Here is a 27,658-nt window from a genome sequence, read left to right on the forward strand (position 1 = left end):
AGCTTGGTCATCCACTCGACCAAGTCTTCCGCATGTTGCAGCTCAACACGGCCAGCTGCCGAAAAAAAGGCCAAGCGTGTCCCACGGCCACGTGCTGATGAGGGTGCACCGTCTCCACGACCAGCACTGTTGCCTCTAGACACAGAGCCCGCTTGCCCTCTTTTATTGGCTTGTGACTGTCTGCCTCTCCTTGTTGGCCTTCCAGACATACTAATGGCCTGCAGTGAGATGTAGCTGCACTAAGCTGGGATATATATATATATATATATATATATATATATATATATATATATATATATATATATATATATATATACTGCAGCTAGCAAAATCAACTGCCTGCCTGTAGTATGAGAACACTACCAATCTTCTACAGGTAGCTTTAGATGATCACTGTGCAGGGTTCGCACTACACTAACTTGTAGCTTTAGCTGAGCACTGTGCAGAGGACGCACTACACTAACGTTAAAATAATGTAGCTGCCTGCGGTAGTGATAGGATCAGGAAAACACCACCGACCTTCTACAGATAGCTTTAGCTGAACACGGTGCAGAGGTCGCACTACACTAACGTGTAAATAATGTAGCTGCCTGCGGTAGTGATAGGATCAGGAAAACACCACCAACCTTCTACAGATAGCTTTAGCTGAACACTGTTCAGAGGACGCATTACACTAACTTGTAGCTTTAGCTGAACACTGTGCAGAGGTTGCACCACACTAACTTGTAGCTTTAGTTGAACGATATTCAGAGGACGCACTACACTAACTTGTAACTTTAGCTGAACACTGTGCACTACACTAACTTGTAGCTTTAGCTGAACACTGTGAGGACGCACTACACTAACTTGTAGCTTTAGCTGAACACTGTGAGGAGGACGCACTACACTAACTTGTAGCTTTAGCTGAACACTACACTAACTTGTAGCTTTAGCTGAACACTGTTCAGAGGACGCACTACACCACTAACTTGTAGCTTTAGCTGAACACTGTGCACTACACTAACTTGTAGCTTTAGCTGAACACTGTGCAGAGGTCACTCTACACTAACTTGTAGCTTTAGCTGAACACTGTGAGGAGGACGCACTACACTAACTTGTAGCTTTAGCTGAACACTGTGCACTACACTAACTTGTAGGTTTAGCTGAACACTGTGCAGAGGTCGCACTACACTAACTTGTAGCTTTAGCTGAACACTGTGAGGAGGACGCACTACACTAACTTGTAGCTTTAGCTGAACACTGTGAGTAGGACGCACTACACTAACTTGTAGCTTTAGCTGAACACTGTGCAATACACTAACTTGTAGCTTTAGCTGAACACTGTTCAGAGGGCGCACTACACTAACTTGTAGCTTTAGCTGAACACTATGCAGAGGTCCCACTACACTAACTTGTAGCTTTAGCTGAACACTGTGCAGAGGTCACACTAAACTAACTTGTAGCTTTAGCTGAACACTGTGAGGAGGACGCACTACAGTAACTGTAAATAGTCTAGCTGCCTGACTGTGGTACTAATAGGATCAGAAGAACACCAGCAATTTTCTTCAGGTAGCTGTAAATACTATAACAATGCAAGCTTGCCTGTCAGTAGGAAGATAATAACAGGAACAGATCTAGCTGAATACAGTGTATATATATATATATATATATATATATATATATATATATATATATATATACACACACACACACACACACACACACACACACACACACACACACACACACACACACACACCACCTGTGATGCATATATATATATATACACAATACACTGTAAGTGCAGCTAACTGACTGACTGTCCTGCCTAATCTATCTAACTTAAATCAAATGACACTGTCTCTCTGTCTCTGTCTCTCAACGCCGAAACACACTACACAGGGCCGCCATGCAGGTGGCCTTATATAGTTTGGGGCGTTTACTAAACACCCTGAGCCATAATTGGCCAAAGCCACCCTGACTTTGGCCAATTACAGCTCTCTCTACAGACGGTGCTGTGATTGGCCAAGCATGCGGGTCATAGTGCATGCTTGGCCAATTATCAGCCAGCAATGCACTGCAATGCCGCAGTGAATTATGGGCCATGACGCGCCACAGGAATTTGGCGCGAACGGCCCATATCGTTCGCAATTCGGCGAACGGGCGAACAGGCGATGTTCGCGTCGAACATGGGTTCAACTCGAACACGAAGCTCATCCCTAGTGATAACTAAGCCTCACTTAGCAATGTCTTGGGAGTACTTGACAATGTCCTGGGAGTATTCTACTCAGGCTTCATAAGGTATGTAAATCTCCTACACATATAGCAAGCGTATTATTCATTTTTAGTCAGAGCTGCACAGGTTGTTTTTTTCTACAGGTGCCCCTTATCTGCAAAGGCAGTTTTTGGTAAAGGTGAACTATCCCTTTAAGGATTTACATGTTTGGTATCTATTCTCTCAATGCATCTCCATCTTTTATGTGCATTATAATTCATTTTAGTGAATTTTTTTCATGAAAATATAGATTTAATAAACAGTTACACTGTTTGGAATTTTCTGAAATGCTGAAAATAATAATAAAATGAAAACAAAAAAAATTAAACAGTTACACAAATACTGTGTGACATAAAAAATTGCAACTTCCACTACTTTACTCTATAAGTCCAGTGTTTTCAGAAAAGTTAACATTGGGGGTTTAAAGTATTTTTTTTTTTTTTTACAGGTTTTAATATGTACGAAAAATTACGAAATTGTCCTTGTAGAAAAGTGCCTAAAATATGTGGCATTTCTGGAAAAGAAAGTGCTGCCTTTCTATAGACATGCTGTATTGATTTGATCCAGCCATGAATTCACACTGAGCCTTTAGATACCTTTTTCGATGTATGTATAATACCTACTAGGGATGAGCCGATGTTGGTGTTGAACGTAAATTCAGCTCGAACATCGGGTGTTCACCTGTTCGCTGAATAGCGAACAATTTGGGGTGTTCGCGGTAAATTCGAAAGCTGCAGAACACCCTTTAAAAGTCTATGGGAGAAATCAAAAGTGCTAATTTTAAAGGCTTATATGCATGGTATTGTCATAAAAAGTATTTGGGGACCTGGGTCCTGCCCCAGGGGACATGTATCAATGCAAGATAAAGTTTTAAAAAATTGACATTTTTTCGGGAGCAGTGATTTTAAAAATGCTTAAAGTGAAATAAAAGTGAAATATTCCTTTAAATTTCGTACCTGGGGGTGTCTTTAGTATGCCTGTAAAGTGGCGCATGTTTTCCGTGTTTAGAACAGTCTGAGAGCAAAATGACATTTCTAAGGGAAAAAAAGTCATTTAAAACTACTCGCGGCTATAATGAATTGTCGGTCCCGGCAATACAGATAAAAGAGTTCATTGAAAAAAATGGCATGGGATCCCCCCAGTCCATTACCAGTCCCTTTGGGTCTGGTATGAATATTAAGGGGAACCCCGAACAAAAATTTAAAAAAAAAAAATTGTGTGGGGGTCCCCCCAAATTCCATACCAGGCCCTTCAGGTCTGGTTTGGATATTAAGGGGAACCCCATGCCAAAATTTTTTAAAAAATGGCGTGGGGGTCCCCTCAAAAATCCATACCAGACCCTTATCCGAGCACGCAACCTGGCAGGCCACAGGAAAAGAGGGGGGGGCGAGAGAGCACCCCCCCCTGAACCATGCCAGGCCACATGCCCTCAACATGGGGAGGGTGCTTTGGCTACCCCAAAGCACCTTGTCCCCATGTTTATGGGGACACGGGCCTCATCCCCACAACCCTTGCCTGGTCAAAAAACAAAAATGCTGGCGCTCAGAGCACCGGTGTAATATCACACAATCAATTAATATATGATGATAAAGGCAAATAATAACCATAAGAAAATTCTGTAATAATTAATATGTTAAAAAAATGTCTGAACAAAGAAAGGAAGTCCATAATATTTGATATATGGGAGATATCCAATCAGCGGTGGTTATAGATAGGTTGCAAGTTGAAAAGATGAATCAGAGCAATTTACCACTGTCACAAAGGGCTGCTCTTCTCTGGAGTGAAGCCAGCTCGGGATCATCAAAGCAAAAAACAAAGATAGAAGAGCACCTCTGAGTTAAAGTGTTTTAATCCATATTAGTAGGCACTTACATGTCATTATGCAACAAAGCTCTACACGAATCAACATATAACAGAGTGATGTAGTTGTAGTCAAAGGCAAGTTCCCAGGAGTGTCACAAATCTATACTGCAATAGCGGCGGGGAGTCGGGAAGGAAAAGAGCTGATTCTTGCAGAGGAGAGTGGCGAGCAGCTCGTGGAAACTGCGTGTGACGTCAGCAGGTGAGGGGAACACAACACGTTCCAGAGCATGCGCAAAGTCCGTGAGGAGAGCATGCGCGCTCCTTTCTCAAGTGTAATGACGGGGAACAGACGAGACGGCGCTTAAATATGCCATCTGCTGACCAAAAAAACACAGCTGACTGCATATTTTAAATCTGTGCTGCATAACACTGTGAGGGCTAAAGGATATGTGATTGGAGGGTTGTATTATATACCTGCCTAAGGCTAAAACGATTTGGAATAAATAAATAATAATCTAGCTGCGTAATAATATATAATTAATGGGAACTAGGGGGTAAATGAATTACAACCCTAGACATAGTATATGGCAAATGGATATATAAACATATAGGCAGTAGCGCAGCTAAAATGAGGCGCACACCTTCATCTAGAGCTACATGCGCGCGCAGACCAAAAAACAATCGTTAAAAAATCACATAATATGAACTGTAATGGACACTAGAGGATAAATGTACCAGAAATAAAAAATAATAAAAATAAAAGTAAATATAAAATTACATTATATATATATATATATATATATATATATATATATATATATATATATATATATATAAAATAAAATATATATATATATATATGTATAGATTGTATAGATTCTACCGTTATATAAAGAGGTGATAATAATGCTAGCCATAGTACTAAGGTTTGTAAGTATAAGAAGCTTACTCAAAGAGAAAGTGAATAGAGAGTAATCGCCCAGATCAATCAAATGCCCTGGAGCTATTATAGGAGAAAACCAGAAACAACACACTAAAGAAAAATAATTATCTGGGCTGACGAGCAATTAGCCAGTCTACTCATAGGGGGACAAACAACATGAGGTTATAGAATAGTATTGATCTCAAGTTCCTCGTTGAGCCTATTGGGTGCAAGAGTGTCCAGAGTGAAAATCCAGAACGTTTCACATTCACATAGTCGCGAAAAATGTTCCTTGGGCAGGTACGTATATAATACAACCCTCCAATCACATATCCTTTAGTCCTCACAGTGTTATGCAGCACACAATTTAATAAATTAAATTATGCAGTCAGTTGTGTTTTTTTGGTCAGCAGATGGCGTATTTAAGTGCCGTCTCGTCTGTTCCCCATCATTACACTTGAGAAAGGAGCACACATGCGCCTCACGGACTTTGCGCATGCTCTGAAACGCGACCGACCGGTGGCCCCATCCCCCTCTGACACCCCGGGTAAGCCATAGGGAAGTCCCTGTGCATCAGAGGGGGGCGGGGTCACTGTGTGGACCCACCCTCAGTTATAAAAGAACCGTCAAAGCGAAGACACGTCATACGGCGGGAGCCTCTCATGGAGGTGGGTTGGTGACGTTTTTTTTTCGGTCCATCAGCAGAGCAAGAGAAGAAGAAGAAGAAGAAGACTTCATGGAACATTTTTATTTTTTTATTTTTTAATAAAGGACTTGTCCCAAGCCGTGTCTTCTAATTTTTACCATTTTGACACTTTTTTGTGAAATGGTAGGGGTACATTTTTACCCCGTTACCATTTCACACAGGGTGGGAGGCCGGGATCTGGGTGTCCCCTTGTTAAAGGGAGCTTCCAAATTCCGATAAGCCCCCTGCCCGCAGACCCCCACAAGCACCGGCAAGGGTTGTGGGGATAAGGCCCTTGTCCCCATCAACATGGTGACAAGGTACTTTGGGGGGCCACCCCAAAGCACCCTCCCCATGTTGAGGGCATGTGGCCTGGTACGGTTCAGGAAGGGGGGGCGCTCTCTCGCCCCCTCCTCTTTTCCTGCGGCCTGCCAGGTTGCGTGCTCGGATAAGGGTCTGGTATGGATTTTTGAGGGGACCTCCACGCCATTTTTTTTTCAATTTTGGCACGGGTTTCCCCATAATATCCATACCAGACCTGAAGGGCCTGGTATGGAATTTGGGGGGACCCCCACGCAATTTTTTTTTAAATTTTTGGTCGGAGTTCCCCTTAATATTCATACCAGACCCAAAGGGACTGCTAATGGACTGGGGGGATCCCATGCCGTTTTTTTCAATGACTTATTTTATCCTTATTGCCGGGACCGACAATTCATTATAGCCGCGAGTAGTTTTAAATGACTCTTTTTCCTTTAGAAATGTAATTTTGCTCTCAGACTGTTCTAAACACGGGAAGCATGCGCCACTTTACAGTCATACTATAGACACCCCCCAGGTACAAAATTTAAAGAAATATTTCACTTTAATTGTTTTACTTTAAGCATTTTTAAAATCACTGCTGCCGAAAAAACGTCCGTTTTTAAAACTTTTTTTTGCATTGATACATGTCCCCTGGGGCAGGACCCGGGTCGCCAAACACTTTTTATGACAATAACTTGCACATGAGCCTTTAGCACTTTTGATTATTCATGTTCGTGTCCCATAGACTTTAATGGTGTTCGCGTGTTCAAACAAAATTTTTGCCTGTTCGCATGTTCTGCTGCGAACCGAACTGGGGGGTGTTTGGCTCATCCCTAATACCTACCTACAAAAGCTACTACCCCTTTTCTAAAAACCTACTTGGGAGCTTTATGCTTCAATATGAGGTGGTCTCAGTGCACACCTGATTGGCCCGCTCTGGCCAAGGAACTGCATCCTTTCTTTCTCCCCCCTGCCCCCCTACAAGTCCATACTGCCTTGGGGAGTGGCAGTTGGTTCATGAAGAAGGTGGCAAATGTGTGTTTTCACATGTTGTTTTTATATGATCGCTTTTCATTTCCACTTGTTTGAGAACACTTTCTCACACCATAATATTCACAGTTGACCCTGAAGAAGAAGCCAGTCGACTTTGGGAAACGTGTTGGTCCAAATTTGCCACCTCTACTTAAAGATTAGTGTACATGTATCATATTATATGATCCTGTGCTTGCTTTGCTATATGGCATTTTAAATATTGTTCTGTGTCCCCAATTTTACTGTATCTTTAATAAAATGTATACATTTTTTATAAGAAAAATAAATACCTTCTTCAGCCTTTAAAGTCCCACCCCATGGGGGAATTAAAATTCTTGGTAAAGGTTTCTGTAAAAGAGGACCTGTTAGCAATATGAGTGCAGAGCCCAGATAACAGCTGGTGCTATTCTTGTAGAAATAGTGTGTGTCAGGAAGTTAGCATAACGTTAGATAGGCAGCAATCACTGTCTGCCACTACTGCAGTAAAATGCTTGCAGCGTCTCTGCAAGCAGTAAAAAAAAAAAAAAAAAATAATGTTTTCCTCTGACAGTGTATTTCTGCTTTTCTCTTTCAGGTATTATGGCTGCAGTGAGCAGGAGCCATCGTCTGAAGTGCTGTCTTCTGGGACTTCAATGCTGGTTGTCTGGAAGCAGGGAACATACAGCTACTATGACCCATTCATAATCACAGCACTGTCTGTGCCCAGCAAAAGTGAGAAGACCAAGCAGATGAGTAAAAATATTAAACTTGAGCCAGGAAACTAGACAGTTTTTAACCAAGTCTCAAGGACTAAATCTATTAAACGGCAGAGGGCAGGGATAAAGGGAAAGAGCTTAAAGCAACATAAAAGTTTTTTTTAAATTATTAAAATAACAAATGTGTAATACTAACCCGATCCTCTTCTTCTGGGGTCCCCCGCTGGCTCTTCAGGATCCTCCTCTTCCGCAAGTGTTGCTTTCCATGGGGGCATCCATGCATGCTCGCTCCCGAGCTGTCCTGCTGGCGTCTAAGGGGGGACTGGGGGAATTTTTCACCTCAATGCAAAGAATGCATTAAGGTGAAAAATGTTATGGCCCCTTTCACACGGTCGGACCGTTCAGGTCCGCCTGTCAGTTTTGACAGCGGACCTGAACGGGCGCTCCATGTTAGCATATGGAGTGACGGATGTCAGCGGAGACATGTCCGCTGACATCCGACCCCGTCCGATCCGCTAAAAGCAGATGGATGGCCCTACGTTCAGATCCGTTGCTGGCGGATCGGATTTGGTGAGATCTGATGAAAACGGATATGCTGTCCGTTTTCGTCCGATTTCTCCATAGTGAGCAGAGAGGGACCTGTCATCCGCTGGCTCAGCGGAGATCAACGGAGAGATCTCCCGCTGAGCCGGCGGACTGAAGCGGACTCCGTGGAAGTGGAGTCTGCCTCGTGTGAAAGGGGCCTAAGGCTTTAGAACCACTTTAAATCAGTATAATGTACCATATATTAGAAGCATTGTGATTTGAAAAGTTTAACTAAACATATTTTAAATAAGCTGAATTAAAAATATTTTACTAAGGCTAATTAAAAGGTTTATCACAAAGCAAAAATAAGAAAGGTTTCCGTGATCACATCCAGGTATCAGAGAGTTTCTTTAAAGTTCAGCAGTTTTAAATTGAATACCTTGAAATCAATAAATCCTTCAGCACTTGGATGTGATCAAGTGGACCTTTCTTTTTTCTGCATTGTGCTTCTGCATAAGCAAGGCGGCCTTCTAAGCAACAGCAGATTATTTCTTATATGTAATAATGCATCCAGTTCCCATGTAAAATGTGTCACAGGCAAGGCAGGGACTAGAGAAATCATCTAGTGACTAGGGCAAAACCCCCCCAGTGTACATCCGATAGTCTATTGCAACTGGAATTGCCCAGCTGCTCCCATGCATGTTTCAGTGTCACTGTGCAGCTCTAGGTCAGCCATTTGGGCTACACATGGACCTAGAAGTGTGCAATGGCCTTGTGGGTCCTTCCTACTATGTGTTCTATTCTACTGTTAGTCTCCTTGTGCTGATTGTGCATACAGCTGGACCAGCCACATATGTAACAAGCATACCTGGTAACCAGGTGGTAGGGATGGATATCTGTCCCACCTCCACTAGGGATGTGGGGAGGATGCCCTTGTCTACATCAATATGGGCACAGGCCGCTTTAACAGGCCCCTTCTACCCCCCCCCCATGCTGAGGGCATGTGGCCTGGTATGGTTCACGGAGAAGGGGGTGCATGCTCACTACCCTTCCCCCTCTTTCCTGGCCAGCCAGGCTGCTTGCTCAGATTTTTTCCATGGATTTGTATGTTTTGTTTTCTCCACAGGGAATACCTTTAAAATCTGGTATGCATTTCAGGAAGGGGCGGGTCTTTTTTTTACAACACATACTGGATAAAGGTCTAGTATAAATGTTAAAGGAAATCCCAAGCTTCTTGTTTACCAACAGAACAAAGATGCTGGAAACTGACATTTACTGTCAATTTAAATAGTTTTTCTTTGTAAATGTCACTTTTTCTTTTGTATATATGGTACAAGTATACCACTTCACAGGCAAGTTTAGGGCTTCCCCCGAGCATTTTATTTGGAGGAATTGTGCATTTTTAACCATATAACCATCTTTGAAAGTGTTGCTCCACCCGCCATATTTAAAAAAAAAGTTTTTGATATTTTGGTACTTCTTCCCCATGGCAGTGCCCAGCTCTCCACCCCCTTTGTCTGACAAACCCTTTCCTATAAGCATTTTTAGAGTTCATTCCCCATAGACTTTAGTGGAGTTTGAGGAACAAACGCAGTTTTTGAACTTTTTGGTGACTGCTCTGGAAATGTCCCTCAAACCAAACCCAGGCACATTCAACTCATTACTAGCAAACATACAGAATTTCTATCTAAACTGTTAGAAACCCAATTAAACAGTTTTTAAAGTCTGAGTTGTTATCTTTTATTAAGCACTACTTGCTTTTTTGGGGATGTGAGATGTAAATACATTTGTTCCCAGTAAATCAATAGACGCCATTCATTGAAGGACCCAGATTAATAAATACCAACATTTATGATGTCCCCAGAACTCACCTGTCATCAAGGTACTTACACAATCAAAACAAAAATGGGGTGCCTTGTCATACTTTGTTGTCCTAAGAGGGTTAATAGCACATATAAAACCCCAGTGTATACATACATTATTAAGGAATTATTGAAGAATAAATAAGAAGAATTTTTCGAAAGATAAAATATGAATTTAACCTTTAGGCAATTGGATCCAACATTTTGAGCTTAACTTCATTATTCTAATTTAATTACCTAGCTATTCAGAGTGTTAATTCCTGTGTTTTTACATTGTTTTTGAGAACCTATTACAAATTTATGTCATGGGTAATTCGAACAGTTTTTTGTTTGCAGCCTGTGAAGAAAATATAGAACTTAATGAGGGCTTCCATGTCCAAGGCCACCTGCAGACACCTTACTATCCCAGTTATTTCCCACCATTTTCAAAGTGCACCTGGAATATTACAGTGAGTAAAGAGCCTCAAAACTGTATTTTCAACATACAGTATGTTTTCTTTATTTGTTATTGCAACATTTTCCTATATATATTTCGCTGTAGATTCATCCCCTAATATGTTAATTTGTCATATTCTGTAGTAATGTGAGGCACATAGTCAGATATTTATTCATAACTGTTATAACTATCTTTCTGCCTGTATCCACAGGCTTGCTCACAATATTTTGCACAATGTAAGAGCAATATGCCTATAGTACTATTGTGGTCTACAGTTTTTAAAACTGGGCCCCAGAAAAGGAAATTTGGACATGAAAATGTTTTGCACTGAAACAAATGCATGTTTACATTGAACTCTAATGCCCTGTATACACGGTCCGATTTTCCGACGGAAAAGGTGTGATAGGACCTTGTTGTCAGAAATTCCGACCGTGTGTAGGCTCCATCACACATTTTCCATCAGAATTTCCGACACACAAAGTTTGAGAGCTTGCTATAAAATTTTAAGACAACAAAATTCGTTGTTGGAAATTCCGATCGTGTGTACACAAATCTGACACACAAAGTGCCACGCAGAATAAATTAAGAGACGAAAGCTATTGGCTACTGCCCCGTTTATAGTCCCGACGTACGTGTTTTACGTCACTGCGTTCAGAACCATCGGATTTTCTGACAACTTTGTGTGACCGCCTGTATGCAAAACAAGTTTGAGCCAACATCCGTCTGAAAAAATCCATGGATTTTGTTGTCAGAATGTCTGATCAATGTCCGACCGTGTGTACAGGGCATTAGAGTCCTAATATATTTAATGAAGGCATTACAGAATATAAACCAAAAAAATGTAATTATGGATATACAGTATATAAAGATACGGAAGACTAATGTACAGTATGTAAAGTGTAAACAATAATAATAACAAAATAAAATTGATGTAGAAGAGGATAAGATTTTTGCATAATAGTACACTTAAGGCTTGTATACACTAAGAAAATCAGGCGAACATTTTCGCCTGAGGAGCGATCGTACGATTTTCTGATAGTGTGTACAAAACTTTCGACAGCCGATTCCGAACTTCCAAATTCAAATTTCCGAAGGGATGAGTTTCAAAATCTTTCTTGTACGGGAACAGAACGAACGATTTTCATTTAATGTGTACCCTTTTTCGTACAATTTTCATATGAGAAAAATCAGAAACGATTGCACATGATCAGAAGCAATAAACAACAAAAAAAAGCCTTTGTTGTAGGAGAATTTCTGTGCATTATTTCCTTCCTTGGTTTCTGACTTGCTGTGAAACAACAAGGAAAATCGGACGATTGTTTGCCTGATTTTCTTATAGTGTGTTCCCCACGTTAGAGGCAGGGCAGCAAAAAGAATAAACAAGTAACAACTATGTATAAAGTAAGTAAAGTAAACGTTTGTTAAGGTAAAAAAAAAAAACTTTTGAGTTGAGGTTTAAATATTCATCTTTATTGTAAATGTAGAGCAGGTGTAGGCAACCTGGGGCCCCCCAGCTGTTGCAGAACTACAAGTCCCATAATGCCTCTGGGGGTAATTGTAACTGCCAGCCTTGGGAATGTAGTTCCACAACAGCTGGAGGGCCCCAGGTTGCCTACCCCTGATGTAGAGGAATGGGCCATTGACAATGGAAAAATGTAGAATATTATGGAGAATGTTAGGAGAAGTAGGAAGCCATCTGTTGGACAGCATTGGAATAACATGTGCTCAGCTAAGGCTAAAAGAGAAGTTCGGGGAAAAAAATATATATATATATTTACCTAGGTGGATGCAGCATCCCTTCAATGCTGCATCTGTCCCCCACCGGCTGCAGATCAAGAACTGAATGATCAAACACCGCTAATCACTCAATCTTCAGCCTGCAGTGAGCCTGTGATTGTCAATCACTGTCTCTCTGCTCTACCCCTCAAACATTTACTGGGGCACTGGGCTGTGGAGGGGGTGGGGGCGACTGGCTCAGCGGATCGCTAATAGGCTGAGCCAGCTGCTGGTTCAAGCATCTGGGTGGATCCTGACAATATGGGTCGAGATCTTTCAGAGCCTGGACTGGCTCTGTGACGTCAGCCGACAGCCAGCTTTAGCCGGCTGTCGGCTGAGAATGGATCATAGGAGTGCAGAACAAACTGCACTCCTATGATCTATAGGAGAAGTACAGCCAAAAAAGCTTTGGCCCTACTTCTCCTTTAATGATATTGTACTCCTTGTAATAGTTCCCATTTGGGAATATACAGTATAGGAAGGTGGAGCAAGGTATGGCATTAACATGACATCATTTAGATGGTACCCAAATTGTCAGACACAAGATAGGCTATATATGGGTGGTGTCCTAAAAGGTCAGTGGCCATATTTATACCAATTGTGTGATACACACAACTGTGCACTTAAGCACTTAAAAACACTGAGCAAAAAAATGTAGATATATCTGTGGGGAAAGGGCTGTATTTTAGTTGAGTCGGGGGATTCCTAGTATAGAAAGCGGAAATAAGAAAATAATAGGAAAAATGTAAAGCTAAGGATTTTTGATGAAGAAATAATATCCAGTTAATAGAAAGGAAAGCATGAAGATATATGTAAGAAGAAAGATAGAAAAATAGAGAAATCTGAGCAAAGGCTTTAAAATGCAATTTTAATGCAAGGGATGAGAGTACATTCCTTTTAAATCGGAATCCAATGATTACTACGTTTTATGCCTTACTTAAACCATATAAAAATAGAGAAATGCTTACATGCTGGCCAAAAGTGTCCGGAAACCAGAATGTATGTGAAAATATAAGTAGATACAATTTTAAGACCATTTGTTAAGCACTTCCATCCTTTATTGAAGACTACAAAGATTATTTCAGAAAATACCCTTCTGCCAAGTTTAGATGTTGAAGCTTTATTTAGCAACAGAGAATATCAATTAGGTTTAGAAGCTAGTTCTTTTTTCCCAGTCAGAAGGGGTATTCGCTTTTAAAAATATTCTGAGTTTGTACTGGTTTGGTTAAAATTTGTCCTCAAGCATAATAAATTACCTTTTCTTTGATGAGATAGTTTTCAAGAGAGAAGAAAGCAAAGGGGACTTGAGGTGCACCTCTTTGCAAACTTGTTTCTCGGTTGGTGGGAAGAGAAGTTTGTATATGATGAAGATATGTTGCAATATTTGGCCTACATAACATTGTGGGTTTGTTTTATTGATGTCATGTTTATTTTATGGGAAGGTTCTAAAGAAATATGTATTTGTAAATACATTGAATAATAATATCGGCATCTTTTTTATGGGTGAAATAAAAGACAATAGGTTGCATTTTTTTGGACCTATTTATTAACAGACATGCAAACTTTACAAACAAAACTATTTATGCATTCTTTTCACAGAATAAAAAGGTGTTCTGTGATTGGAGAAGGGGAGATTGTGATGTTCACCCGCACCTTCTCCAATCTAAGAAGAATGTAAGATGTTTTCTGAATGGATGAGGTGCAGAGCAAGCTGCTCACAATGCACTCCAGCTTAAAGTTTGAGTCTCAGCGTTGAATGTTTGGTGCTTATTGTATTGTAAGGAGTAGGGATGAGCCGAACATCCCCCGGTTCGGTTCGCACCAGAACCTGCAAACGGACTGAAATTTCACGCAAACTTTAGAACCCCATTGAAGTCTATGGGACTCAAACGTTCAAAATCAAAAGTGCTAAATTTAAAGGCTAATTTGCATGGTATTGTGCTAAAAAGGGTTTGGGGATCCGGGTCCTTCCCCAGGGGACATGTATCAATGCAAAAAAAAGTTTTAAAAACAGCCGTTTTTTTGGGAGCAGTGATTTTAATGATGCTTAAAGTGAAAAAAAAAGTGAAATATTCCTTTAAATATCGTACCTGAGGGGTGTCTATAGTATGCCTGTAAAGTGGAGAGTGTTTCCTATTCCAGTCCCTGCACAAAATTACATTTTTAAAGGAATAAAAGTCATTTAAAACTGCTTGCGGCTTTAATGTAATGTCGGGTCCCAGCAATATGGATGAAAAATCAGTGAGACAAACGGCATGGGTACCCCCCCCCAGTCCATTACCAGGCCCTTTGGGTCTTGTATGGATATTAAGGGGAACCCGGCACCCAAATTAAAAAAAGGAAAGGCGTGGGGCCCCCAGGCCCTATATACTCTGAACAGCAGTATGCAGGCGGTGCAAACAAGACAGGGACTGTAGGTTTGTTGTTAAGTAGAATCTGTTTATAATTTTGAACTGGTACATTTTTAAAGTGTAGCTCCAGCCAAAAGTAAATTTTTAAGCTTTTTGGAAAACACAGGGAAGGGTTATCACCCCTGTAACATTTGTTTTGCTGTCTGTGCACCTCTTCAACAGATTTCACCTCACTTTCAGTCCCAATGACAAATGTTTTTTGACAATTTGGGGTTTTTAGTGCAACAAGGATTGGTGATAAAGCATCAGTGGAGAGGAGACACGTTTTTCCCATATTAACTCTTACAGGAGAGAAATTCCCTTCCTAGGGGTAGATTTCATCTCACTTCCTGTTGTCTCCTTCCGTTTGCAAGTAGGAGTCTTTTGTAAGTTGGATGTTTCAAAGCAGGGGCCTGCCCTATATACTCTTCAGAAATTGTGGCCTTAGGTGTTGGTGTTGCCACAACACTGTAAGCCCTCACAGTTACATTTGGTGGGCGCAGGAACGGGCTCGGCTGTGAAATATTAGATTAAGAATTGTAATTACATGCACCTGTTGAACAGGGGCAGAAAAATTGGGCATTTGGTGATGGTGGTGCTGGTGCCACAACACTGTAAGTCCTCACAGTTACTATTGGTGGGCGCAGAAACAGGCTCTGCTGTGAAATATTAGATCAAGAATTGTAATGACATGTCCCTGTTGAACAGGGGCAGAAAAATTGGGCCTTAGGCACTGGTGCCACAACACTGCAACGCCTCACAGATACTCTAGTTGGAGCGCAGGAATGAGCCCTCCTGCAAAATATTGCATCGAAAATTATAATTACGCACCCCTGTTAAACAGGGGCTGGAAAGTTGGGCCTTAGGCACTGGTGCTGGTGCCACAACACTGCAACCCCTCACAGATACTCACAGAACGAGCCCTGCTGCAAAGTATTGCATCAAAAATTGTAATTACACGCCCCTGTTAAACTGGGGCTGAAAAACTGGGCCTTAGCCACTGGTGGCGGTGCCCAGAACCAAAAATATTCTTACAAGCTATCAGCATGATCATTGAGGAGCAAGAGGATAGTCACTCAGCATAACAGGATAGTCACTCAGCATCATCATAGGCAGTCTTGAAGGGATCTGACATTTAAAAAAAAAATTATTCGGTTACATCAGCATCAGGTGCTTGGTAGCTGGTGGTGATCCAAGACTGATTCATTTTTATGAAGGCCAGTCGATCAACCGAGTCGGTGGACAGGCGCACCCTGTGATCGGTTACAAAGCCTGCAGCAGCACTGAATGTGCGTTCGGAAAGAACGCTGGATGCAGGACAGGCCAGTAGCTAAATTGCATACCGTGCAAGCTCTGGCCAGTGATCTATCCTCAAGACCCAGTATCCCAGAGGATTTTCGGTGGGAAAGGTGTCCAAGTCAGATCTTGCCCCTAGGTATTCCTGCACCATGTAAAACAGACGATGGCGATGGTTGCTGGAACCGATCATACCTTGGGGCTGTGGACTAAAAAATTGTCTGAACGCATCGGTCAGACGGCCACCTTCTCCACCACTCCTTCTGTGACTGACCAAAGCCTCAGCAACACGCTGTCCAGGAGGACCAGAAAATTGTAACCCCCAGGCTCTGGGGACGCCTTGCACAAACCTTTCTGCAAGGCTTCCCGAAGATGTTTCATCCTCTGCTCCCTCTGCGACGGCAAGATAAGGTCCGCAACCTTACCCTTGTAACGTGGATCAAGGAAGGTTGCCAGCCAGTAATCATCCTTCCCCTTGATACCACGAATACGAGGATCCTTCCGCAGGCTTTGCAGGATCAGGGAGGCCATGCAGCGTAGGTTTTTACTGAGGCATTCGGTCCGGAGTCCTCTGGGTCACTAAGGACGACATGATCCGCAGCCACCTCCTCCCAGCCACGTACAAGTCCATGGGTTTCTTGGGACTGTAAATGATCCCTTAAAGACTGCTGCTGATGCTGAGTGGCAGGCTCCACCTCCATGCTGACACAATCCTCCTCCTCCTCCTCTTCCTGTGTGATCATCGGGCACGCAGGAACACTGTCTGGATAAAGGGGGCTTTGAGAGCTAAGGAAGTCCTCCTCTTCCTGCCTCTGTTCTGCCTCAAGTGCCCTGTCCATTATTCCACGCAGTGTGTGCTCCAATGGGTGGATAAGGGGGACAGTGTCACTGATGCATGCACTGTCACTGCTTACCATCCTCGTGGCCTCCTCAAATGGTGACAGGACAGTGCATGCATCCCTGATCATGGCCCACTGGCATGGGAAAAAAAAACAAGCTCCCCTGACCCTGTCCTGGTGCCATAGTCACCATTGATGGCCCTCTGCTGTGTGTGCAGCCGCTGCAGCATGGCCAACGTTGAGTTTCATCTGGTGGGCATGTCACAGATTAGACGGTTCTTGGGCAGGTTAAATTCCTTTTGGAGGTCAGCCAGCCAAGCACTGGCATTATATGACCTAGGGAAATGCACACAGACTTTCCTGGCCTGCCTCAGGACATCCTGTAAGCCCGGGTACCTGCCCAAGAACCGCTGCACCACCAAGTTAAGGACGTGAGCCAAACAGGGCACATGGGTCAGTTGTCCCTGTCGGAGGGTGGAGAGGAGGTTGATGCCATTGTTGCAAACCACCATACCTGCCTTAAGCTGGCATGGCATCAACCACCTCTGAACCTGCCCCTGCAGAGCTGACAGAATATCTGCCCCAGTGTGGCTCCTGTCTCCCAAGCACACCAGCTCAAGCACCGCATGGCACCTTTTGGCCTGCGTGCTTGCGTAGCCCCTTGAACGCCTACGGAGCACTGCTGGTTCAAGACAAATCAGCACAGGAAGAGGCCATGGAGGAAGAAGAGGAGGAGGGGTGGAGGAGAGAGGTGTGGCAGAATCACCACTAGTAGTATTTTGGAGGCGTGGTGGCGGAACAACCTCCAACACTACTGCACCCTGTCCTGCATCCTTCCCAGCTGCCAGAAGACTCACCCAGTGCTCGGTGAAAGATAGGTAACGTCCCTGTCCATGCCTGCTGGACCTTGAGTCAGCGGTAATATGCACCTTACCGCTAACCGCCCTGTCCAGCGAGGCCAAGATATTGCCTTCCACATGCCGGTAGAGAGCCGGAATTGCCTTCCGTGAGAAAAAGTGGTGTTTGGGAACCTGCCACTGAGGAACCGCACATTCCACAAACTCACAGAAGGGGGCAGAGTCTACCAACTGAAAAGGCAGCAATTGAAGTGCTAGCAATTTAGCCAAGCTAGCATTCAACCGCTGGGCATGTGGATAGCTGGGAGCGAACTTCTTTTGGCGGTGCAGCAGCTGGAGCAGGGAAATTTGCCTGGTACAATCTGACATCGGTGTATCGATAGCAGATTGCCCCCAAGTACTTGGCTGTGACACACCTAATTCTACACCTTTATTCCTCTCAGTGCAGGTCTCAGAGAGGACTGAAGGTATAGGGGGGTTGGAGATCCCAGCTGATGAGGAACAAGGAGAGGTCCCTTGGTGTGGGTCTTTTAGGTACGCTTGCCAACGAACTGCGACATATGTCTGGTCAAGCATGTGGTGCCCAATCGGGAGATGTTTTGGCCACGCGAAATACGCTTGAGACATATGTTGCAATTAGCAGTGGTGGGATCTGATGCACTCGTCTCAAAAAAGGCCCACACCAAAGAACTTTTGGAATAACGCGCAGAGACAGCAGTGCCCTGCACATGCGGAGCTCTGCGGTGTGATGCAGTCGGTGTGCTGCCCTTAAGCTGGCCCCTGGAGGGCATCCTGCCTCATTGGTGATGTGCCTCCACCTCCTCTCTCCTATCAGGCACCCACATTGAGTCAGTGACCTCATCATCCCCTCCCTCCTCATATATGGAACAAAGCTGGCAGTATGCTGCAGCTGGGGGAGCATGACTGCCAGATTGCTGTCCTTCTTGGACACCCCCTCTCTCTGGACTCACGTTACTGCCTTCCTCTAGCTGGGTACCATCATTGGAGCCTTCAAAACACTGGGCATCCTCCTGGAGCATGTACCTAACACTGTGGTCAAAACAGTTCGGGGGACTCCTCAGGAGGACATGGTGGGGCTAGGGAAGGATTGACTGATGCCATTGAGCCGAGGGAGGAGGCCACATTGGCAGCTGCTTTGCCAGACAAAGTACCCTGAGCCTGGGTGAGAGAGGATGAGGAGAATGAGGACAGCTTGGTCATCCACTCTACCAAGTCTTCCCCATGTTGCGGCTCAACACGGCCAGCTGCCGAAAAAAAGGACAAGTGTGTCCCACAGCGACGTGCTGATGAGGATGCAACGTCTCCATGACCAGCACTGTTGCCTCTAGACACAGAGCCTGCTTGCCCTCTTTTATTGGCTTGTGACTGTCTGCCTCTCCTTGTTGGCCTTCCAGACATACCACTGGCCTGCAGTGAGATGCAACTGCAAAAAGCTGGGATATAGATTTTATATATATATATATATATATATATATATATATATATATATATATATATATATATATATATATAATTTATATATACACTTTTACTTCATCTAGCAGAATCAACTGCCTGCCTGTAGTATTATTAGTATGAGAACACCAGGTAGCAACACCAGGTGTCTTCAGGTAGCTTTAGGTGCACACTGTGCAGAGGACGCAGTACACTAACTGTAAATACTGTAGCTGCCTGCCTGTGGTATTAATATAGGATCATCAGAACACCATCAATTTTCTTCAGGTAGCTTTAGGTGCACACTGTGCAGACGACGCACTACACTAACTGTAAATACTGTAGCTAATAGGACTAATAGGATCAGAAGAACACCAGCAATTTTCTTCAGGTAGCTGTAAATACTGTAAAAACACCTGCCTGCCTTTCAGTAGTAAGAAGAGAATAACAGGAACGGATCTAGCTAAACTGAATAATATATATATATATATATATATATATATATATATATATATATACATACATATACACACACACACACATATACATACATACACACACACACACACACACTACACTGTAAGTGCAGCTAACTGACTCGCCTGCCTACTCTAACTTAAATCAAATGACACTGTTTCTCTGTCTATCTATCTCTCTCTCAAAGCCAGAACACACTACACAGGGCCACCGTGCAGGCGGCCTTATATAGTGTGGGGCGTGTACTAAACCCCCTGAGCCATAATTGACCAAAGCCACCCTGGCTTTGGCCAATTACGGCTCTCTGTACAGATGGCGCTGTGATTGGCCAAGCATGCTTGTCATAGTGCATTCTTGGTCAATCATCAGCCAGCAATGCACTGCGATGCCGCAGTGAATTATGGGCTGTGACGCACCATTCGAATTTGGTGCAAACGGCTCATATTGTTCGTATTTCGGCGAATGACCGAAGACACGATGTTCGAGTCGAACATGGGTTCGACTCGAACACGAAGCTCATCCCTAGTAAGGGGTAAACAAAAGTAAAAGTCATTAAAAAAATAGCAGCTTACACAAATGGGACACGCTTCACTAGTGGTAATTTATTTTTACAGTGCATGTCCAAAAATAGTTGTTGACCAGAGTTTATCTTTATGTAATTTTTGTCATGATTCCATTTTACATTAATACTTAAAGCATAACTGCATCTGAGCACCACATACCAAAAACACTATTAACCACCTTCCGCTAGACCTATTATAATAATACAAGCGGGTCGGAGCACTGCTATCCTGGGGGGATGTTATACGATGTCCTCCCATTTGCAAGCCTCGTGCGTGCCCTAGAATCTACACAGCGGTGCGATCTGTGACCCACTGTGTCTGCTGAACACAGCGAAACACGGATCGATGTATCAGGCCGCTGTGCAATCACGTCAGTTGTAAACAATGGCTTTCATTTATAGCCATTGCGTACTATTGTGATGATCTCTGTGATTGGTCACAGTGATCACAACGGACATACATGGATGCCATTTACAAAGTGAAAATGATTGCTTATACAGTGACATTGTACTGCTCTGGTGACAGTATGTAAAAAAAGAGTTAAATTAATATTTTTTTGTCACCAGTTTCCCTGTTCACCATGACACTAGTTACCACACCAGCGGCACACACTCGCGCCTGATACCCGGAAGTGCAGGATCACATATATATGCATTAACCTGTGCAGCACGGCCGTCCTGTAGAAGTAAAACTGCTATAGGGCAGTCGGCAAGTGGTTAAAGACACACAAGGCTTTCTTTTCATGATATTGTCTTGCAACAATTCATTTTTTTATTGTTTTTGCAATCCTTAGAGAACAAAACAAACAAAACACACTTTTTTTTTTTTCGTTTTTGAGCGGTTTGTTTAAAATAAATGGTGTTACTGCACATAAAGTATATGCATTTTATTCTTGAATTTGTCCTTTTCAAAATTACACAAAATTTATGATTCTGGTATACAAATCATTGCAAAGTTATTTACAAATGAAATAAAGTGTATTTTTTTTTTTGCACTTTTTTTCCCATCAACACAGTCAGTGTTAATGAGGAAATCCCTCACACAAAGTTATTGTGATTATTGCTTGTGTAAGATACCTGTGATAGGTAGTGCCCGAAGTGGAGCTTGTGTGCTGAAGATTCAGACGAAAACTTAGTCAGGCAAAGCAGGACGGCAACAGATCAGGCAAAGTGGTACACAATCGAAATCCAGAGATTGGTCAGGCAAGCGAAGGTCATACATGAGCTGGCGGTGAAGTACAAAATCAGCAGGCTAGAGAGTAGTCAGGAATTCAGGCAGAAGTATTCAGAGTCAAAAAGCAGTCAAAAACACCCAGGAAGCTAGTCCAAACAAACGGCACTGAGAGGTAGGAAGAGTGCTATTTATGGGCTGCTTTGATTGTAGATTGTCCACAGCTGGCAGCAGGTGGCCCAAGTGAGTCCAAGGTAATGCATCAAACTAAGAGAACATAGCTATAACTCCAGAGCTCTTCTGTGGCACAACAAGTAAGACAGCATCTGTGGGACCAGGAACATCCCGGTTCAAATACACCCAGGTACATGACAGGGCCCCCTCCCCAGTAGACCCCACCGGGGGCCTAGCAGGGTTTAGTGGGAAAGGAGGCAAGAAAGTCTCAAATAGGAGCAGGAGCATGCAAATCTTTGGCTGGGACCCAGGAATGGTCTGTGACAGGATATCCCATCCAATGAACCAGATACCTTAGGCCACAACCCTGTCTTCTAGAATCAAGAATCTTAGAAACTTCAAACTCATTTTGTCCATCAACAAGAACAGGAGGAGGTAACTGTAGTGTTCTGGAGTAACAATTGAAAATTCCCTTTTTGAGGAGGGAAACGTGAAATACGTGGTGAATCTGGAGAGAGGAGGGCAATTTCAGCCAATAGGAGACTGGCCTGACTTGAGCAATAATTCTGATGAATTGAGGGCCCAATTTGGTAGAATGATATCTCACAATATGGGAAAGGAAGAGGGTAGACAGTGCTTCTGCTGTAGGTAATCCGGGGAGCGGCACAAAATGAGACATTTTGGAAAAGCAATCCACTAAGACCCATATAGCAGTCATGCCCTCGGACTTGGGGAAGTCTGTAATGAAGTCCATAGTCAAATGGGTCCAAGGCTGGCGAGGTGCCGGAAGTGGTTGTAATAGTCCACTAGGCAATGTGTGAGGTACTTTATTAGCAGCACAAGTTGAACAGGCAGCCACATAGTCAGTAACATCCCTTTTCATATGAGGCCACCAGACATGATGTTGCAAGGTCTTAAGAGTGATGGTAACACCAGGATGACCTGATAACACACCATCATGAGCCTAGAGGAGTACAGGTTTTCTGAGGCTAGGGGCTACGAACAGGCGACCTGGTGGTATCTTCAAGCCTTGGGGAACGCGATTCTGGGTTTCTTGTAACTGTTGGGAAAGAGCCATAGAGATCTGTGCGACAATTTTGTGAGGTGGGATTATATACTGCTTGGTAGGTTGATCTTTTTCAGAGGTAGCGAACTGTCTGGAAAGAGCATTGTCTTTCTTGTTTTTATGCCCAGGCACATAAGAAAGAACAAAATTAAAACGGGAGAAAAACAGAGCCCATCGAGCCTGACGTGAGTTCAAATGTCTTGCAGTCTAAAGATACATCAAGGTTTTTATGGTCAGTGAGGATAGAAAAAGGCTTGGGAGCCCCTTTCAGAAGATGTCATCATTCAGACAATGCCAAGTTGATGGCCAGTAGTTCTCAATTCCCAACGTCGTAATTCATCTCCGCTGGAGAAAATTTTCTAGAAAAAAAACGCCACTGGATGGATTCTACTGGACTTAGGCTGTCTCTGGAACAGCACGGCACCTGTTAATACTTCGGAGGCATCAACCTCAACTATATACTAGAGATCGGGATTTGGATGCTGAAGAATTGGAGCCTTGTTGAATATGTCTTTTAATTGCTGGAAAGCCGATTCTGCTTCTGAGGACCACAGCTTGCAATTTGTACCTTTCTTAGTCATAGCAGTAAGGGGGGGTCGCAATGGAGGCAAAACCTTTGATGAAGCGTCTATAGTAATTTGCGGACCCTAGAAAGCTTTGGAGCCCTCTTAAAGTGGTCGGTTGGGCCATTGCAAGACAGCGGAAAGTTTTTGAGGGTCCATTTGGAAACCGACAGCACTTATAATGTATCCAAGGAAAGGAATACGGCTTTGATGGAAACTGCATTTCTCAATCTTCGCATAAAGATGGGTTTCTCTCATTCATTGTAATACCTGCTTTACATGTGAGATATGCTCTAGATGAGTCTTGGAAAAGATTAAAATGTCGTCCAAGTATATGATCACAAAACTCTTGCTGAAATCGTGAAAAATGTCATTCGTGAAACGTTGGAAGACAGCAGGCACGTTACACAACTCAAATAGCATAACCAGATATTCAAAATGTCCATTACAAGTGTTGAATGCTGTCTTCCACTCGTCTCCGTCTTTAATTTGAATCAGATTATAAGCCCCTCGTAGGTCCAGCTTAGAGAAGATAACGGCTCCCTTAAGTACATCAAACAGTTCAAGAATGAGTGCCAAAGGGTAGGAGTCTTTTACAGTGATTTGTTTTAACCCTCGATAATCTATGCATGGTCGAAAACCCCCATCTTTTTTCTCAACAAAGAAAAAACCTGCCCCTACTGGAGAAGAAGAGGGTCGGATAAAACCTCTTTCCAAGTTGTCTTTCACGTATTCTTCCATGGATTTTTGTTCAGGCAAAGACAGGGGATAGGTCCTTCCTTTGGGAAGAGGTGCTCCAGGAATCAAATTAATTGCGCAATCAAAAGAACGATGTGGAGGTAAAACCTCTGCCTTTTGCTTGCAAAATACATCTGCAAACTCATGGTTTCACAAGCTAAGGCCCAATTTTTCAGCTCCTGTTTAACAGGGGCGTGTAATTACAATTTTTGATGCAATACTTTGCAGCAGGGCTCGTTCCTGCGTTCCAACTAGAGTATCTGTCAAGGGGTTGCAGTGTTGTGGCATCAGCACCAGTGCCTAAGGCCCAATTTTTCAGCCCCTGTTCAACAGGGGCATGTAATTACAATTCTTGATCTAATATTTCACAGCAGGGCCCTGTGAGGGCTTACAGTGTTGTGGCCACAACAACACCTAAGGCCCAAATTTCTGCTGAGTATATAGGGCAGGCCCCTACTTTCAAACATCCAACTTACAAACGACTCCTACTTGCAAACGGAAGGAGACAAAAGGAAGTGAGATGAAATCTACCCCTAGGAAGGGAAATTCTCTCCTGTAAGAGTTAATATGGGAAAAACATTTCTCCTTTCCACTGATGCTTTATCACCAATCCTTGTTTCACAAAAAAAACAAATTTTCAAAAAACATTTGTCATTGGGACAAAAAGAGAGGTGAAATCTTCTGAAGAGGAGCACAGACAGCAAAACAAATGTCACAGGGGTGATAACCCTTCCCTATGTTTTCCAAAAAGCTTAAAATAGATTTTTTGGCTGGAGCTAAACATGTTAAAGATTTACCAGTTCAAAATTACAAACAGATTCTACTTAACAACAAACCTACAGTCCCTGTCTTGTTTGCATCGCCTGTATACTGCTGTTCAGAGTACAGAGCCTGTATACTGCTGTTTCCTTTTTTAATTTGGGTGAGGGGTTCCCCTTAATATCCATACAAGACCCAAAGGGCCTGGTAATGGACTGGGGGGTACCCATGCCGTTTGTCCCACTGATTTTCATCCATATTGCCAGGACCCGACATTACATTAAAGCTGCAAGCAGTTTTAAATGACTTTTTTTCCTTTAAAAATTACATTTTGTGCAGGGACTGTTCTAAGCACGGGAAACACACGCCACTTTACAGGCATACTATAGACATCCCCCAGGTACGATATTTAAAGGAATATTTCACTTTTTTTTTTTTTACTTTAAGCATCATTAAAATCACTGCTCCCGAAAAAACGGACGATTTTAAACGTTTTTTTTGCATTGATACATGTCCCCTGGGGCAGGACCCGGGTCCCCAAACCCTTTTTAGGACAATACCATGCAAATTAGCCTTTAAAATGAGCACTTTTGATTTCGAACGTTTGAGTCCCATAGACATCAATGAGGTTCTAACGTTCGTGCAAATTTTCGGTCCGTCCGCAGGTTCTGGTGCGAACCGAACCGGGGGGTGTTCGGCTCATCCCTAATCACCACCAAATTTTTCAAGCAGGGAAGCTTGGGTGGTACAGAAGAGGCAGGTTGAATTGGAGCAGGAGTCTGGACCGTTGCAGAAGGACCAGGCAAGCAAGATTTAAGCATAGTACAAAGTTCATCTAACTTGGCTTAGAGAAGAAAGATGCTGTTCATGAGCTCCAATCAATTGTCCCTGACGTGAAATTGCCTTAACAAACTCAGCAGGGTCCACTGCCATTGTGGCCCGTTTGTAATGTAAGGTACCTGTGATAGGTAGTGTCTGAACTGGAGCTTGTGTGCTGAGGATTCAGACGAAAACTTAATCAGGCAGATCAGGACAGCAACAGATCAGGCAAAGCGGTACACAATCGAAATCCAGAGATTGGTCAGGCAAGCAAAGGTCATACACGAGCTGGCAATGAAGTACAAAATCAGCAGGCTAGAGAGTAGTCAGGAATTCAGGCAGAAGTTCAAACACGGTATTCGGATCAAAATGCAGTCAAAACACCCAGGAAGCTAGTCCAAACAAATGGGCACTGAGAGATAGGAAGTGCTGCTATTTATGGGCTGCTTTGATTGGAGATTGTCCACAGCTGGCAGCAGGTGGGGCTAGTGAGTCCAAGGTAATGCATCAAACTAAGAGAACATAGGTACTTGACAGCTTGTGGCTATAGCTACTGGCAATGATCATAAAAAAATCCAACAGGCTGGCTGTACCCAAGTTGATCAAATCAGCCTGCCCATAGATGGTTCAGATCTCAGGCAGGTTCAGCAGAGACCATCTATGGCTCCCCTGGGGGAAATCCCATACAGCAGGGATATGCAATTAGTGGACCTCCAGCTGTTGCAGAACTGTTATATTGCTTCTTTTTCAGTTGTACCATCAGATTGATTTCCCATTCCTTTGTATTTGCTTTAACAAGGGGAAATTTGTTACACAAGTAGTCCTCAGACATGTGATTTCAAGGCGCCCCAGACTACTTACGAAGAAACTGTAGTAACAGTCCACCTAAAAAAACATTAAAGCCAGAATAAATGAAAGCAGTCTTTAAATTTTTTTACTAATGGAGCGTTATCAAAGATTCCCCTAGCCTTATATTCAATTTTATGAATTAGAGGAATCATATTAATATTCTACTAACCTACAGTATATATACATATAGTGTATAGGAATACTACTCCCCCATGAATAAGAAGAATAACAAGAATGTACGCCCCTGAGTGTATTTAAACCTTTGTATATACTTCACTGTATCTGGTGTAACATTAGCAGGTTGGTATTGTTTTAACCACCTCAGCCCCGGAAGAATTTACCCCCTTCCTGACCAGGCCATTTTTTGCGATACGGCACTGCGCCGCTTTAACTGACAATTGCGTGGTTGTGCGACGCTGTACCCAAACAAAATTTACGTCCTTTTTTTCCCACAAATAGAGCTTTCTTTTGGTGGTATTTGATCACCTCTGCAGTTTTAATTTTTTGCGCTATAAACAAAAGAAGAACAACAATTTTGAAAAAAAAAACACAATATCTTTTACTTTTTGCTATAATAAACATCCCCATTTAAAAAAAAAAAAATGTTCCTCAGTTTAGGCCGATATGTATTCTTCTACATTATTTTGGTAAAAAAAAAAAATCGCAATAAGCGTATATTTATTGATTTGCGCAAAAGTTATGTTGTCTACAAAATAGGGGATTTATGGCATTTTTATTATTTTTTTTTTTTAATAGTAATGGCAGCAATCAGCGATTTTTATTGAGACTGCGATATTGCGGTGGACAAATCGGACACTTTTGACACATTTTTGGGACCATGGACATTTATACAGCAATCAGTGCTATAAAAATGCACTGATTACTGTATAAATGTCACTGGCAGGGAAGGGGTTAACACTAGGGAGCGATCAAGGGGTTAACTGTGTTCCCTAGGTATGTTCTAACTGTACAGGAATGGGACTGACTAGGGGAGGAGACCGACCGGTGTTCATACTTAGTATGAACACACAATCTGTCTCCTCTCCCCTGAGAGAACTGGGATTTGTGTGTTTACACACAGAGATCCCGGTTCTCGCTCTTTCACGATCGATCACGGGTGCCCGACAGTCATCGCGCCTGCCGGGCACTCGCATCGGCTCGCTGCGGGCGTGCGCCTCCTACAGCATCTTAAAGGGCCAACGTACAGCTGTATACGGTGGCTGGTCCGAAAGTGGTTAATAAGTACAAAAATTGTTTTCCACTTAGTTTAAATCTTTTTTACATTCCAAGAAACCATATGTATGGAATTATTTGTGTTCCAAATATCTATTATAGAAAAACAACAATCAAAAT

At 42.9% G+C, this 27,658-nt stretch overlaps 1 protein-coding gene across 1 annotated transcript in view; it reads left to right on the forward strand.

Moving 5' to 3' along the window:
• TMPRSS6 (transmembrane serine protease 6) overlaps positions 1 to 27,658 on the forward strand; it is a 386,147-nt gene that overhangs the window by 152,813 nt on the left and 205,676 nt on the right. The window contains exons 8-9 of the mRNA XM_073592484.1: positions 7,571 to 7,707; positions 10,415 to 10,527. Of these exons, the coding sequence (XP_073448585.1) occupies positions 7,571 to 7,707; positions 10,415 to 10,527 (250 nt within the window). The remainder of the gene's footprint in view (positions 1 to 7,570; positions 7,708 to 10,414; positions 10,528 to 27,658) is intronic.

Source organism: Aquarana catesbeiana, linkage group LG07 (assembly GCF_042186555.1).
Source record: "Aquarana catesbeiana isolate 2022-GZ linkage group LG07, ASM4218655v1, whole genome shotgun sequence".
Taxonomy (NCBI): Eukaryota; Metazoa; Chordata; class Amphibia; order Anura; family Ranidae; genus Aquarana; species Aquarana catesbeiana.